This window comes from Schistosoma mansoni, chromosome W (genome assembly GCF_000237925.1).
Source record: "Schistosoma mansoni strain Puerto Rico chromosome W, complete genome".
NCBI lineage: Eukaryota > Metazoa > Platyhelminthes > Trematoda > Strigeidida > Schistosomatidae > Schistosoma > Schistosoma mansoni.
In genome coordinates, this window is record NC_031502.1 from 53,389,091 (window position 1) to 53,405,783 (window position 16,693).

At 36.3% G+C, this 16,693-nt stretch overlaps 1 protein-coding gene across 1 annotated transcript in view; it reads right to left on the bottom strand.

Moving 5' to 3' along the window:
• The window catches only part of Smp_076050 (hypothetical protein), a gene marked incomplete at both ends in the record, with an annotated part of 16,574 nt that extends 6,343 nt beyond the window's left edge, over positions 1-10,231 (bottom strand). The window contains 4 exons of the mRNA XM_018790152.1: positions 4,088-4,492; positions 5,368-5,559; positions 6,722-6,886; positions 10,034-10,231. Coding sequence (XP_018655524.1) covers positions 4,088-4,492; positions 5,368-5,559; positions 6,722-6,886; positions 10,034-10,231 — 960 coding nt within the window. The remainder of the gene's footprint in view (positions 1-4,087; positions 4,493-5,367; positions 5,560-6,721; positions 6,887-10,033) is intronic.
• Between the last annotated feature and the right edge of the window lie 6,462 nt (positions 10,232-16,693).

Genomic DNA, 16,693 nt, shown 5'->3' on the forward strand with positions numbered 1-16,693 from the left:
GGAACTCTACTAAACCAACTTTAAATTTATACGGGAATTCTACACAGAAACACTTTATCAAACTATTTACTAACAAGTGATCGGCAAGCTGTAGTTTTTGAAACTAGTCAAGTTGACAGGTTCCAAGCTCTACAGGATCTACTGAAAGAACAAGAAACTACTTTAGAGGACAACTGGAAAGGGATAAAAGAAGCACTAACTTCAACGTGTCAGGAGGTTCTTGGTCCTAAGAAGCATCATCACAAGGAATGCATCTCTATGGGAACCCTGGACAAAATTCAAGAAGGGAAGAACAAGAAACTAGCAATTAACAACAGCCGAACACGAGCAGAGAAAGTCAAAGCACAAGCAGACTACGCAGAAGCTAACAGGGAAGTGAAGAAAAGCATTAAAGACGACAAGCAGAAATACATAGGAGAACATGGGAGCAACGGCGGCGGAAAAAGCTGCAAGAGAAGGCAATATGAAACAACTATATGATACAACGAAGAAATTGGCAGGGAGATATAGCAAACCAGAGAGACCAGTCAAGGACAAAGAAGGAGAGACAATCACTGAGATTCAAGAACAGAGGAAAAGATGGGCAGAATACTTCGAGGAACTGCTGAATAGACCAGCCCCATTGAATCCACCGAACATCGAAGCAGCACACACTGACCTTCCTATAGATGTCACTCCACCAACGATCGAAGAAGTCAAGATGGCCATCAGACAAATCAAAAGTGGGAAGGTGGCAGGACCTGGCAATATACCAGCTGAAGCACTGAAGTCAGACATTAAAATAACTGCAAATATGCTTCACCTTCTATTCAAGAAGATTTGGGAAGAGGAACAAGTGCCAACGGACTGGAAAGTAGGATATCTCATCAAGATACCAAAGAATGGAGATCTGAGCAAATGTGAGAACTACAGAGGCATCAGTTTGTTATCAGTACCAGGAAAAGTTTTCAACAGAGTGCTGCTGAATCGGATGAAAGACGCAGTAGACGCTGAACTTAGGGATCAACAGGCTGGATTCCGTAAGGATAGGTCGTGCACAGACCAGATTGCGACACTACGGATCATCATTGAACAATCAGTTGAGTGGAACTCATCACTATACGTCAACTTCATTGACTATGAGGCGTTTGACAGCGTGGACAGGAGAACGTTATGGAAACTTCCTCGACACTATGGAGTTCCTGAAAAGATTGTCAACATTATCCAAAACTCATACGATGGACTACAGTGCAAAGTCATGCATGGAGGACAGCTGACAGATGCATTTCCAGTAAGGACCGGAGTCAGAAAAGGCTGTCTACTCTCCCCATTCCTCTTCCTTCTGGTGATTGACTGGATTATGAAGAATTCGACATCTGAAGGGAAATACGGAATACAATGGACAGCTCAGAATCTATTAGATGATTTGGACTTCGCAGATGACCTAGCCCTCCTCTCTCATACACACGAACAAATGCAGATGAAGACAGCAAATGTAGCAGCAGCCTCTGCATCGATAGGCCTCCACATTCACAAAGGAAAAAGCAAGATTCTCAAATGCAACACGGAGAACACCAACCCAATCACACTTGATGGCGAAACTCTGGAAGAGGTGGAAACATTCAAGTACCTGGGGAGCATCGTTGATAAACAAGGAGGATCGGATGCAGATGTAAAGGCGAGGATTGGCAAAGCAAGGGCAGCATTTCTACAATTGAAGAACATATGGAACTCAAAACAACTCCCAACTAATTTCAAGGTCAGAATCTTTAATACGAACGTCAAGACAGTTCTACTGTACGGAGCTGAAACGTGGAGAACTACTACGACCATCATCAGGAAGGTACAAGTATTTATGAACAGTTGTCTACGCAAAATACTCAAAATTCACTGGTCGGATACTATCAGCAACAGCGTTTTATGGGAGAGGACAAACCAGCTTCCAGCTGAAGAGGAAATTAGGAAAAGACATTGGAAGTGGATCGGACATACATTAAGGAAATCACCAATGTGCATTACAAGGCAAGCGCTAACTTGGAATCCTGAAGGGAAGCAGAAAAGAGGAAGGTCAAAGAACACACTACGCCGGGAAATAGAAGCAGATATGAAAAGGATGAATAACAACTGGAAAGGAAGGCTCAGGACAGAGTTGGATGGAGAATGCTGGTGAGCGGCCTATGCTCCTCGACGAGGGGTAACAGGCGTAAGTAAGTAACATAATTTGCTTTTTTTTCGGATTTCATCTTCAGGATGGTATGAACTAATCGTTTAGTTCTTAGGGTTAAACAGAACACAAAGAAATAATAGAGGTAGAATAAAGGCGAATCGCTATACGTTTTGAAATTTGAAATACATCAGCATTGTAGCTTGCTGTACAACAATGGCAAACTTTAAATAAGATAGCTGTTATCAAGTGGTGTTTGTGAAGGTTTAATAAGTGAACATGGCGACGTTAATGTCAGCAATACAATTTAGAAATGCAATCTCATAAGCTATTCTTCATCAGTAAATCCTCATATTTATAGAGTTTAAAAGAATTCTCAACTAATCGTTATTACGATTTTCCGGGGACCATTTTTTCGGAAAGCAGTTCCCAAGTCATTTGATAACTCTAAAAATGTCTACCTCGGAATTCACGTTATTCAGTGGAAATATTAACTTGTCAACTCGCAGATTGTGAGTAGAGAAAGGATTCAGCCTATATTATTCAAATTCTTCTTAGTGGATGTTATCATGCTAGGTTAATTCCCGAAAGATCTGATAGAGAGTAAAACTAGAAAGAACGATTGATACTGTGATGCCGAAACTTCACAAGTTCTGACTAATGCAAACTGGCTTTCTGCTATTCTCTCATGACAAGAACAGGACATATAAATATATGGATATATTCAGAAATGAGTTAAGAAAAACGTAGCAACGGAGTTGATAAGAATTAACCAAGAGTAAAACTAATTAATTTAATGTGATAATTAGCCACTTTAACATTTGATTGAATTTTGTCATATCCAGCTGATAATTTATTTTGGTATAACGTTCTGTTATGCTCTGATAATTACTACACTTAGTTTTGAAGTTTATGCAGCATAAAATTCGCTTAAAGTTAAAATTATCTGAATGTAATTATTGATCACTGAAGAGGAAATTTTCTCTGTAAAAAAAATCTATTCCTTGAAGGTCAGATTTTGTTGGGGTCTGGTTTAAGAATATTGAGGGCGTACTGTTGAAGAATAAGTCAGAGGATTCACTGTCACATTAATATTTTTAAGTGTAGCAAAGATGGTCAGGTTATAACAGGATTATGGAAAACAGATGCAGTATTAAGATCACAGGTCGATGATTGACTGCGGACTAAACTAGCTGTTCAATCTCTTAAATATCCATGGTGATATCAACGATCAAAGATGTTAGGTGACAGACCGAAATCAATTACGGCATCGTAGATGCACTTATTGTTCTCTAGACCTTAAACTTCAATATTATTTTAATTTTTTTATTTTGTGAACCTATGCCTTCTTCACAAACCCTACTGCTTATGTCCTTTTGACAAACATATTGTTGTTTTAACTATTTTTATACATCTTGCTAATTTTATATCGTTGTGTTGATGTAGTTTGGCAATTGGAGCTGAAACTCATTTGTCCCTAGTCCTAAGTTGTTTCGAATAACTGATTTCTGGACCGTTTACAGTGAACTATGAGGAAACAGGCCATTAAATGAAAAAGAAACTACTTTCACGAGAGTAACTGGATCGATGACAACGAATATTATGCATCCGAATTGATCCATCGAACTATTATTTAACTCACTGTATGGTTTTAAAAAAGGGAGATGCAGAAAATAAACACTGACTTTATTGCTAGTAATAAGATTTGTTATAACTTCCGACATTTTCGTAATACTTTGTATCACGAGTCTGGACAGCATAAAGTATGTATATTTTCCTATTCTTCTCTGAGTGATGTTTAGATGAAAGTATGAAATGGCTTTCAGTTACATGTAAGTTATTGAAAATAGTAATCAATAAGCTAACAACTTTAACCTAAAGTATAATTTCCATGTAAATAAAATTGACGATCTTATAATATAACTAAAAAAAAACACAACTTACTCGACTACAACTAACATGCACATTATGAATACGTATCAGATCACCAGGTTTAATGTTGACAATAGGTTCACTAATAGCGTATTCATCATAGATGGAAATTGGGACAGACCAATCACGAAAAGTTTCCATTGAATTAGACGAAAAATTTGACTCCAACACTTTATCTAAATCTTCTTCAGCATATGTTTCATAATTCTTCACTATATTTTCATTCCATTGTTGTAAATTGTGTCCTGTTAAGGCAGCAAGATGAGGATCATGCTGAGAATAAGGAAGTAACTGAAGTAAATGATCTTGAGGAAGACCAATAAAAACAGTACTTTGTTTATTATTAGATTGTGGTCCATCCCAGATATATAGAACAATACGATTATCAATTTCCACAGAATTATAAATACTGATAATCTAGAAAAATAAACATTTTTTGACAAATCAGTTAATTTGTTCGTTACACATAAGCAATAATATTGTACATGAATATATAATGACGCAGTATACGAATTCATTTTATATAACAAGTATTCTGTGGTATCAGTATCATACTGTATAATAAACTGTAATCGTGTATGACATGGACGAATACAAATACATTTTACTGAAACACTAATTTTTAGGCTAATAATACCTCCTGTCTATTACTTATATCTCGGTAATAAGACAGTAGTTCGAACACGCGATCTAATAGTTGGAGAAGGAAATATCCAAATCAATACAACATAATTGTAGTGAAGAGAAGAAATTATAAAAATAATGCCACTAAGCACAAGAGATATGATAGAAGTACTTAGATATTCGTCATACCTAAATATGAGGTCGATTAGGTATTTTAATTCGGTCAAAGACTTATAAATGGGAGAGAGCTCATTTTATCAGTTAATAGAAAAATAAGAACACTGAATTTCCTTGGTGAATATCATTATGTATTTTTGAACTGGATAATAGCTGTTTCGGAAAATTTGAACGATCGCATGGATTTAAGAAGAGGATTACGAATAACTTGATATAATTGTTGTGATTGCCACAAGAACTTTTAATCAATAAGACAGAATGGAGTCTGGAAACTTATCTGGTATATAAAAAGAGCTAAGCATTTATTTTATGGGTCAACAGACTTTCGATTAGTCGTAAAACATGTTTGCTTTTACCATTAATTTGGGCTTTTAGAGAACATAGATCTCATAACTTTCAGTAAGAATGTGGATCGAACTTCTTTTGTGGCGGTTAAAGATACAAATAATCAATCAAACCACATTACAAGTTATAACAAAATAAGTGCCTACCTGTCCTTCAATTGTGCAATATTCTTCTCCGTTCAAAAGATCAAGTCTTTTTATTCCAGATGTGATAGTTCGGTTTACTTCATTACCACCTTGTTCAGATGAGATTTGTATATTTTCCCTTTCAACTGGGCAGCTAGGAGAGATATACCACTCTCTTAGACGTTCTATCACTCTCAACTCTTCATCACCAAACTAATGTATCATAAAGAATATGTTTTTAGAGATTTTAGAAAAACAGATTGTGAGGTACTGAGTACTTTACTTATTCGAGAAAATTATATCAGCCATAAAGTGTTGGTCACCGACGAAATATTTGTACAATGACAAAGAGAGCTCGTTCGGTATTTGTTAATCTATATCACCTAAGGCTTTGAAAGAAATTGAAGAAATTCTCAACTGATTTATAGTCATTGACCCCAGATTCCTGACTAGGAAATTTTTATTGAGCCACACATAATAACAGATACAGATTTTCGTTCTATTTGGGACTCATCAGATACAGATTTTGTTGTTTAAGTCATACTGAATTACATGTTTGTAGGGACAATTGTAAGGAAACTCCACCATATATATATATATATATATATATATATATATATATATATAAGATTGAATATACGGATATGTATCATCTATTCATTTATTTGAACAAACATTGTTACAGGGAGGCACCAAAAATGTGTGCACCACAAAAATCATCTCAGCTTTCTTTTACATTTCTATTTCTGAAGATGTGGATGCTAAAATATCAGACAGTACAGAAACCCTTTGGATACTTTTTTTTAGTTTTCTATTAATTGACAATTTTCAGCCTAAAGTTCAATGAAAATCAATAACTATCGCCTTTATTGAAAATCTCTGTAATTCCTACTCAAGATCTATTGTCAGTTTAAGAATATATCTCTGTAACCCATTGAATGATAAGTACTTATTTCTCAGATAAAAGTTAACAATAAATACCTCACCATTGATATAGACTTTTCAGAAGAGACTATTAAAGTGTGCACTGATGGTATTGTTTAGGAAAACAATAAGAGGCTTTTTAAATAAATCATTTAGGAAAAAGGATAAGACCAACAAAACTATCCACCTACGCTACAAATCTCTATTGTTCAAGAACAGAATGTGTACTCAATTTCCTTGGAAAGATCCTTGTTTGTACATAACACGTAACCAGCAAACCACACTTTAGACTGCTTGTGAATATCCGTAATATAACAACTTCCAATGACTCAATCTATCATATATCATTGACTTTTATTGTCCTTTAACTAAGAGTTATCAGTAAGCAACATTAATAAACAACTATTGTATACAAATTGATAATGTTCACCTACAAATAAAATTAACTCACGGTGCATCGAGTGTTTGATTTAAAAGGAGTTAATGGATCCAAACGAACACCTGAAAATACAGCTGCACTGAAACCTGTTGCACCATAACCGCAGCCTTGGTTTCGACCATTATATTGTTTTATCACAAGTCTATGCATAATGATAATATCTCCAGGATTTTTAATCTAAAATAAAAGTTTGTGTTCAAAAAAATAAGTGAACGGCTTTAGCAATTTATAAAAATTATATGATGTGTAGTTGATGTGATTGATTTGACTGATACGAAAATGATGAACAAACTGCGATGAAAAAACATGAATGAATAACGAATACGATTCCGTCCACCAGTACTTTATTTCTCACTGGGCTGAGGGAAAACCAGGAAACAACATTTAGGAAAACTAATGAATTATTTATCAAAAATGAAACTCACAATATACTTCTTCAACTAAAAATTACGATGGAAAATGATCAAACTACGTAAACTGGTTGGTCCAACACAACAAACTATCAAACAAGATTATCCAGACTATGTTGCGACATGATTTAAGACCTGATGTAGTGATACTCCTGCCCATTAGGTAGGCAGCCCAAAATGTTGATAATTAACTGGTCTACTTTCTATCATCCCTCCTTGATAAAGTTATATGACTTCTAGTCTGAGTCCACTTGAAGAGCTTTAAGTTCCTTTTTGCCTTGCTAACCTTACAGGAGTCTGCTATCGTTTATTTTCTTATGTTGCTGTGGGTGTAGTATTTATAAAAACTAATATTGTTTTTGGTATTCTCAGTTCTTTTTAATGTAATTTTATTAATGGTTTGTGTGCCAACGCTAATTTTGAGCATCTACATCTTGATGCTCCATTATTCCCCCAATGATTTATGAAAAATACTGCTAACATGTACCTGATGGTTTATCATGAATATGTTAGGTTTCCACAAATAATAATGATTGGACTGTTTTTTTATTCCACCATTCAGTTAAGAGATATATTTGTGAAGTGTATAGAAACGACTGTTAATGCAATTTGATATAACTTCCTTAGCTTTTACGTCAGTCAGTCTTTTAGCATGCCAATTCTGGTTATTTTCCGTCTCCAAATGTCTTGATACAGTAGAGGGTGGGGAATCCGCCCTACCTTTTAAGGTTCTTTCATAGGGTCATGCGTTCGTAGCCCCTGCAAGAGAAGTCCCGCTCTATCTTTATGCGGTAAGGTGCTATTTACGAAAGTAAGATGACGAAAAGCGGACGTCCGGAGCTTAAAATGAGCTGGTGGATACGAAGGATCTCTCTATTGGAGTTGGAAAATCCTAATCATAAACCAGCAATGAACAGTTTCTAGGATGCTGAGGGACTGAGTGGTGTATGGACCAACGTCTGGTTATTGGCTACTGTGGGATTGGATCTACTGACTTTGCTATACTGTTTTGTGGACTGCTTTTCTGTTATACGTTTGGGGAGCGTTCGCTTAAATAAACAACATTCTTTGGTCTAGAGGCCTGGACAGTTTCTCGGACCAGTACAACTTTATGACGACTACAAATGAAAATACTTCCGCATTTCTTTGTATTCTTTCAAACCATATTCATAATTATCTACCGTTACTTTTTATTTTATATTGAGTCATTTATTCCTCTTAACTTCCATTTATGTGTACTATAAAAATACACGGCATTTGTATGAAGTATTTTTATTTCGGTACCCATTTGTAGTAGTATTTATGTTTTAAACGTAATAAAAAAGGTCCTGATTATTTATTAAGTCAACTGTAGACCGTTTTAACGTGGTTTTACCGACTGATAGCAAGATAACTGATTTAGTGACGACGAATTCTTAGTTGTTATGTTAAGCAACAAATGATTATTTGGAATTCGTCTACCAACCTATCCAATTGGACATATTAACAAATCTCAGCCCAAGAGTGACAGAATGTCATGTGGAAGAGCCCAAATATGAGAAATGCCAAATTTAGTATTAAAGTGTAGGAGAGATATAGTGAGAGGCGTGTCACTGACAGAGGCTTAGGTTTGAAGTATACCATAGGTGTAAAATAAGTGACATAGTCAAAATATTATAAAACCTGAAATATGTTAGAACTATGTTTGCGAGTAATTGATTTTATTCTCTTAATCTCAGAATAGGATAAGTAATGTTATAGGACATAGTTGGAGCGACAAGCTAGAACTGCTACTCGACCAGAAAATAACAAACTCGTTTTTAAGTGATATACATTGACGTTGCTAATAAAATGGCACGAAAATCTAGTAATAAGTGCTATATCTATGAACGCCATTTGCTATAACTTGTTGCCCACCAATTAGAGAGCAGCGAATTATCGATCGGACCAATGACACACGGAAACCCATACGAGCAGTCTAGAGTAATTGTCGGCCCTGCTTTCTGCCTAGCCCAGCCAGTTAAGTCCAAAACACCAATCTCAGTCTCTGCGGTATGAATCATTATATTTCAAGCATACTGGGTTGATATACCAAACAGACAGACCACATCGTACCATAAAATAAAAAATGTAACATTTGTACAAGATTTAGCCAAATGCGGCTGAGAATGAGGGAAATAGTAATTGATAGACAGGACATAAATCAAGAATGGTAAATCGTATAATAATAGCTCATAGGTCAAAATAAAGCTCATAATAAGAGGGACATGAATATGAATAGTTTAGTTATTTAGCAATTAGACGATAAAAAATATATGCACAACATTGGTTCATAAATGGACTCCAAAATTACCATTCACTATTCTTATCGGGACATAGTAACTGACGAGGTTAATGTAAGAATGAGAAGTTGCAGCATAAGATACGGTAAGCATATTCTGAATCCCGATGTTGTGTCGCAAGTAGGAAAATCTCCAAGTAAACAAAAAAGCATAGTTATGGGACAATTGCTGAGTGAACAATCTGCATACGCTTGGTTGAAAATCATGAAACCACATTCATGTATGGTGCACAATTAAGACACAATCCGGTCACCAGTTAGCTTAAGATGGATTGTGGAAATTCAACAGTAGAAATAATGTGGATGTGCTTACAGTAATAACTGTAAAAATCGCTCCAAACTGATGTTATAGTAATGCTTTTGGGGGGTAATTAGCAATCATAGAACGAAGTGATAATCAGTCTTTGTTGACCGATAGATGTGACGATATGGATACCAATTAGTCGCACATTCGGTGATATTACTTATTTTATTGATTGGTAGTGCTAGAACTACACTCTCAAGTAGGCTATTGAGTCTCTTTTGGAAAAAAGATACCAAATAAATTATTAATTATCTGAAGAAAACTTTTCAGCGATATAAAATGAACTGTACCTGAGGTAAATTTCCTTCCGCATCATGGAAAACAATGCATGACATTTTATCACCATTTAAAGAAGGATCAGTGATCGAGAAAAATAGTGAGTATGAAGAACCTTTGGTTTTTTTCGGTTTCTTAACATGTTTAACAATGGCGATGACATTAACACTGCCAGATGCACTTTTCAGGTCCACATATTTATATCTCGACATGCTTCGATTGTCGTTATCCAGAAACGACTATTTTTAGATTGACTGAATATATTCTTCTATATGAAGTCTACAGAACATCCGGTTTCTGTAGTTGGCCATAAACTAATGTGTGAAATTCATTCATAAACTGACTTGTTTGATCAGTGCTAACAAAACAAATAAAGAACGAAACAACGAAACTGGCATCGGTACCATTACATAAGTAAAATACTAAGCAGAGCAACAAAGAGATACGACCAATGCATTGTATTTGGTTTACTTTTGATTAATTAACGACAAGTTGTTATTGCTTATTCATAAAAAACCAAAGCAGATTAAGGCAACCGAGTATGAAAAATCTACGTTTTACTGGGAAAAAATATTCTTGGGGTGAAAAATAGGAATTCATATTTAGATGGTTAAGAGGTTACATTTGAAAGCAGTAATAATTCTAAGGAGTTACAACATTGTTCGCGGAATCATAACCAATTAAGGTTACTCTGAAAGATCGCCCCTAAACTTTTAACCATATAACTTAATATAACACCCCTATCGTTTATTAAAGATCTCCAGAATAAATAAAACCAATGAAAACTACATGTATATTGATAATTTGCACTATGAGATGAAACTGTTATCCCAGGGTTTACTATTACTGAGAAATTAACAGAACCTGTTGCACGATTGATTGGTTGTGTTGGTTTTTCACATAAGTTTCGGTCAACAAATAATACCATGAATTAATCAGAATTCTTTAGAGAAGTGGTTTAATATAACTACATACACTAACCGCTGGAGTTACTACTTTTCAAGTATGGTGTATTTTTATTCCAGGATGACAAGTTTAGAAGCGTTACTTATTCGGAAAAATGAACTAAATCTCCTAACCTTCACTAAAGCAGCATCCTAAGTCTCTCAAGTAGTTTTTTAGGTTTCTTCGACTGCGCAACAATAATCCAGTTTCATTGGAAATGTTAATCATACTCTTTTCTTACATCTCCACTATCCTTTGCAGACAAAATTGTTTACTCACCTACTAAATTTAAGACTCATTCCATTAAAGTCTGTCAGTTTTACTCCAAATGACTAGGAATACGGATGTTTATGCTGGACTTCAAAGTCTAAGTAGGGATTGAGATAAGCAAAGTATTATTTTGATGCTTTTCCAGGAGTTTCGTGTCAATGAATCAGTGATAGTGACTTTTCTGAGATTCAGTCTCACCAACTTGTTGTCAGACATCTTATTTTTATTTTTATTTAAACACATAAATATTGGTACAAGGGAGCACCAGATATATATGCGCCGCACAAATCTCATTTGATTTGTGTGAGGGCTGTGACACAAGCTCAAACGTTAAGGTAAATATTCTCTACTTTGACTGTCGTAAACATCAACTCAACGATGTGCCCTGATAAGTTGTATTGTTAACAGTCGTTGAAGATAAACAGATGAAGATTTCTACTCTCCCTACAGTAGCCGTTTGTACTCCAACCACAATTTAAATAAGGGGAATTTGGGGAGCTCGAATATCTCCACAGGTGATTTGAAAGTGGGTATCAAGTATGTATTTAAGGCGAAGTTAGCTAAATATCTGACGGAATATTAGAAATGGTCTTGTAGTATCGGTTTATATGTTAAGCCCATATACTTTATTCTAGTTACTGACCAAGCCAATTGACCTATACATTGAGTCATATTTTGATCTTGTTAATTATTCGCTTATTAACCTTGACTATATTTTTATACGAGCGTATATGTGTACCCTTCGTATCTTACTCATCATATGTCTGTCATTCATTTTTGTCTGATTATAAATATTGAGTAATGCTTGCTCATAGCGAGTTGGCTTCCCCGCCATCTCCAATACGCATTATCTTTCGCTTCGCTCTCGAGTTGGCTTCCCAGCCATCTCCACTATGCGTCATCTTTGCTTCGCTCGCTTACACTTCCTCATGTGCCCACAGCTTTCTGGTCTGTATCGATTATCAATAAAAATGTAGTTGCCGCTTCCTTTTGCCTTCTGATTTTATACACCGTTAAGATTGGTATAATAACGGTTATCGAAATGAACTATTATCGAAGCACGGCACTACAGTCTCATTGTAATTTAGCAAGGTGGTGTTCAGTTTATGGTTTGGGATTTTAAGAGCAATTGGTTATCAATAAATAAATGTCAATAAAACTCGACGGTTATGCATCCCAGTCTGATTTAATAGCTGTATGAATACTCATTAAAATTGGGTCTAAGCAATTAGATAAACACTTCTTGTTAATTGCGAGTAGTATTAGATGTCGAAAGCAAGAGGGGTGGATGTAGTGTTGGTTTTATGTAATTGTTGAATGCTGTTTAGCTGCCTAACATACATGAGATGGGAAAAAATAGTGCCGCTACGTTCCGTTGTATATTGTCAATAAACACTACAGCCACAACAACTAATACCATAATGGAAAATAATTCTGGTACGTCAAAAAAAATGGTAAGAATATTGCACCTGAGGTGGAGCTTTCGTAGGAAAGTTTTAGACGTTAAAACCAATTCTAACTATAAATACATCTCTATATATTATGTCAAAATAATGGACCAAGAGATAAGGTAGAATTTGAAGATTCAGGTGACAATAATACTGTATGTGTATTCAAACTTTCTTGGATGGGAATAGCGAGCTGAAGTTCATTCCAAAGCTGCACCTGTTTAACGAATCTAAGCAACAACAAGAATATGCCAAATCTCAGGACTTTGGAGTTTTCCTTAAAGTCATATGAAAATTCGCAGTCTTCCAAGTGTTGGGGAAAAACCCTAGACTAAGTGAAATTTTGAAGTTCTTGTCGTATTTCCCTGACATTTTATATTGTGACTTCCCCAAAACCGGTAATAACTTTCCCCAAAATCGGGAGATTGGGTTACATACTTCTACTGAGGGAGAATAGGTAAAGAAAAATGTCATATATTACCATTAGCGCTACAAGGTAGACCTACCAACTGCTTCCCATTGATAACAAGATAAGTTAATACAACTATAACAGGAAAAAGCTTCAGGGGCTGCTTATTTTAGTGGATGAAGAGCTTTACAGATAACCTCCAGCGAGTTTTATCGACCGAAGAAACAATGTCAACCCCCAGACAATAAAAATGCAGAATGATTCGGTTTGCTATTTGCGCCATCTAATATCCAATATCTTTGTGATGAGCTTAAATAAGTCTATTTATTGCAAACCTCGATCTTCTTGTTGTTTCAGTACGGTTTCACGTCTTCGATAGTGTCTGATAGGCTGTAATATAGCCACCCAATTTTATCAGTCCTAATCATTTTGGCATTCATTTGTACGTTTGTACATCTTGTAAACTCCGTGAGTTCATTTGTCTTAGGAGAGTATGGTTTCTAAAACCAGGATCCATCAAACAGCCATTCAGGAACTTGCTATTTACAATGTGAAAAATAAGCAAAGTAAAATCCTGGTGTTAGACTACCGACTTTCCCATCGAATAATCAACGAGTGGAATTCATTACCTCAGCACGTGGTTGGGGCTCCATCCGTCGACTCCTTCAAAAGAAAGTTAGATCAGCCGAGAGACCATCATTGCCAGGACTAACACAGGCCATCAAGCCTCCTGTCCTTTCCAAACTGAAACTGAAAAACTGAAACTTAAGAGGAAACGATTTTTTCTAGAAGTAAATACATAAATTAGTTAATTAGAAATTCAGACAGTGTCGGAAGACTGGAGCATAGAAATTTAGAAAAAATTGAGATGGTGATAAGCGAGAAATTAATAGGTTAATATATGACGATGATGATAATAATAATAATCGATAATTTGAGAGACATGTATCAGGTACAACTGATGCATGAGGAAAATGGTGACTTGTGGGTGTGTACGTGTTTGTTAAGTCTCTTGTCGAAGTTATACACTGAATAGGTTGTGGGGAATTCGATTGAGAGAGCATTCTTAATGAACCTCAACACTTTGGAATCGTCAGCGTATACGAGTTTGTGAGCCAATTTTGTCTAGGAAGTCATTAAAAAAAATCAGGAAGAGTAGCGGACCGAAAATTGTTCTTCGCAGGACTCTTAATGTAAACACGCTCCAACCCGTAAGAACTTCATGTGCCTTGATGCAAAACATTCGGTTCGCCAGATAATTGTTTAAAAGTAACAGAGTGTGCAGGCGAGTCATCTTATTTTTACAGACCAAGCATTGACTAACATGAGTGTCAGATATTGGGTGGATTTGTCTTATAGAAGGGGGTGATGTAAACCTAGTGAGTTGTTTGTTTTATAATGAGGAGAAGAGGAAGCAATAGGAGTACCAGCTCCATATTCACATCCGTCTGATTTATTATCAATATGGCTAATGAGGGGAAGGTAGTCAGGGGATAGTTTAGCGAAAGAAGCATGTTTACGAGTAATAGGTTGGGTAGAGTGGGCTGAATGGATAGTTAGTGCCGGGAGATTCAGTCAAAGAGCTTTTGAGGCTGGGGTCAGTTATTAGCTCAGAAAGGTTTGTCACTCCTTATTAGGTCGGAGTGTATAGAAGATGGTCTCAAAAGAGTGGGATTATCGCCCTCAGCAGTTGGAGACCCCATAGCAACACCGTCGAGGGAGAGAAAATCAAAAAATGACGGAGTATTGTTTATGTAGAATTGTGGAGATCAAAGGGTTGTGTATGGTAGATTGACTTGAGTAGTTTCTGGAATCATTGGGTTAATGCTGAAGTAGGCCAATTTTGTGGTTTTCTTGTGTCTTGTGTTCCACTTTAGCCCCGTTGTGGGTAGCTAAGTAGGTTTTATGCTTCAGGTTGAAAATAGAGAACCGCCTGAGATTGTTGCCAAAGGAGGTTTTTGTGTTTTGTGTGACTATGTTCTGATTTTTAAAGCTTTAAAGTTTCACTGTAAAAAACTTAGTAGTGTCATGAGTGGGTGTGATGTTAGACAGGATTAGCCTCACGTCAGGATAAATGGGTACTGCAAGTCCAATGCTTATGTTCAGGGTCTTCTGTTGCTTTGGACGGGTGCACGTTGTGGGGTAAGGGCATTGAAGTGCTTGGTTGTTTCCTCAGAGTGTTTAGTATCATTTCGTATTTCGGTGACCAAGCAGCTATAGTTACTAGAGCAATCTCTAGAACGATAAATTTTAGGATATTTTTAGATTTTATCAGAGCCACTGGAGCAATGTTGGGGCATTACAGAGGAATAACAGGATCGAGCTTCGGTATGAATGATTTCCAATGTTTTATATATGGTCTTAATCTTAGGACTGGTAGACAAACTCTATGCACCTTCGTTTTGGGGAGGGATAAGGAATGGGACTTTAGAGTTTTTAGCAGTGGCCAACGTTGTGACAGTCTCTAGTGTTCAGACTAGGTTGACTGGTTTGTAGTTCTTTGATGATTCGACATTAGATAGTAGCCCTGTCACGGATGATTCTGATCTTCCTAAATGTTGGAATGAGTCCAAATAATGACTGATCATCTGGGTGATTAGCTTCTGTAATACTATCAAACAGAGAGAACGGGACAGATAGCTTTAGCCTGTGTTTCACGTAATCTTCGTGTTACACAACAGAATTGAGGCAATCTTGGCTCTTGAACTAGAGCATTTTTAACGAGCTTTAGGTTCGCACTATCAGGTACATAATACATAGTGACATTATGCATACACTGAGATCAATTACCTTCTCGGTGTTTTTTTATAATTTGGAGATCGGGATTTTCTGGAACACTGATTAAGTATTCGTATGGTAACAAATCGTAAATAGTTTCGGTGACGTTAAGTTTCACTTGACTGTTCTTAGAACTGCCACTTGGTCGAGATCTACATCACAGGGTTGTTTATTGCAACCTGTGAGTCGCTATACAGGGTACCCGATCGTGGGTTTGTTGATTGTTTGGGGTCAGGCATACTTTCTAAAAATTGCTCAAGACAAGTAACGCCTTTTGGTGAACTGCAAGAAGTACCGAGTGATGTCGATTCAAACGGTTTGTAGTTGTTTTAATTTATATCTGTAAGCAAGATGCAAGGCAGTTATCTCAATGTACATGGTGCATGTTTCGTGCAGCTGTAGAAAGGACAGAGTACGATGCGGACGGGTCACCGCGTTTATATGACTTCACATCATTCGTTTGGTAACAGATTTAAACCTTTCGCAGATGTTATAGGCATTAGGGGAGATTCTTTTTTGATGGCCTGGGTATAATTAAAAAATATATAAATATAAGGTTTGTATTAACTGGGAGGTTAGTGCTGGAACTTAAATTAATGGATGGTCAATGTTCGACGGTAAGATTGAATCCAATGTTTGCTAAGGGTTATTATACGAACGGGTGAAGTGTAAAACCATCCAGCTTACTCTACCCAACCTATTACTCGTAAACATGCTTCTTTCGCTAAACTATCCCCTGACTACCTTCCCCTCATTAGCCATATTGATAATAAATCAGACGGATGTGAATATGGAGCTGGTACTCCTATTGCTTCCTCTTCTCC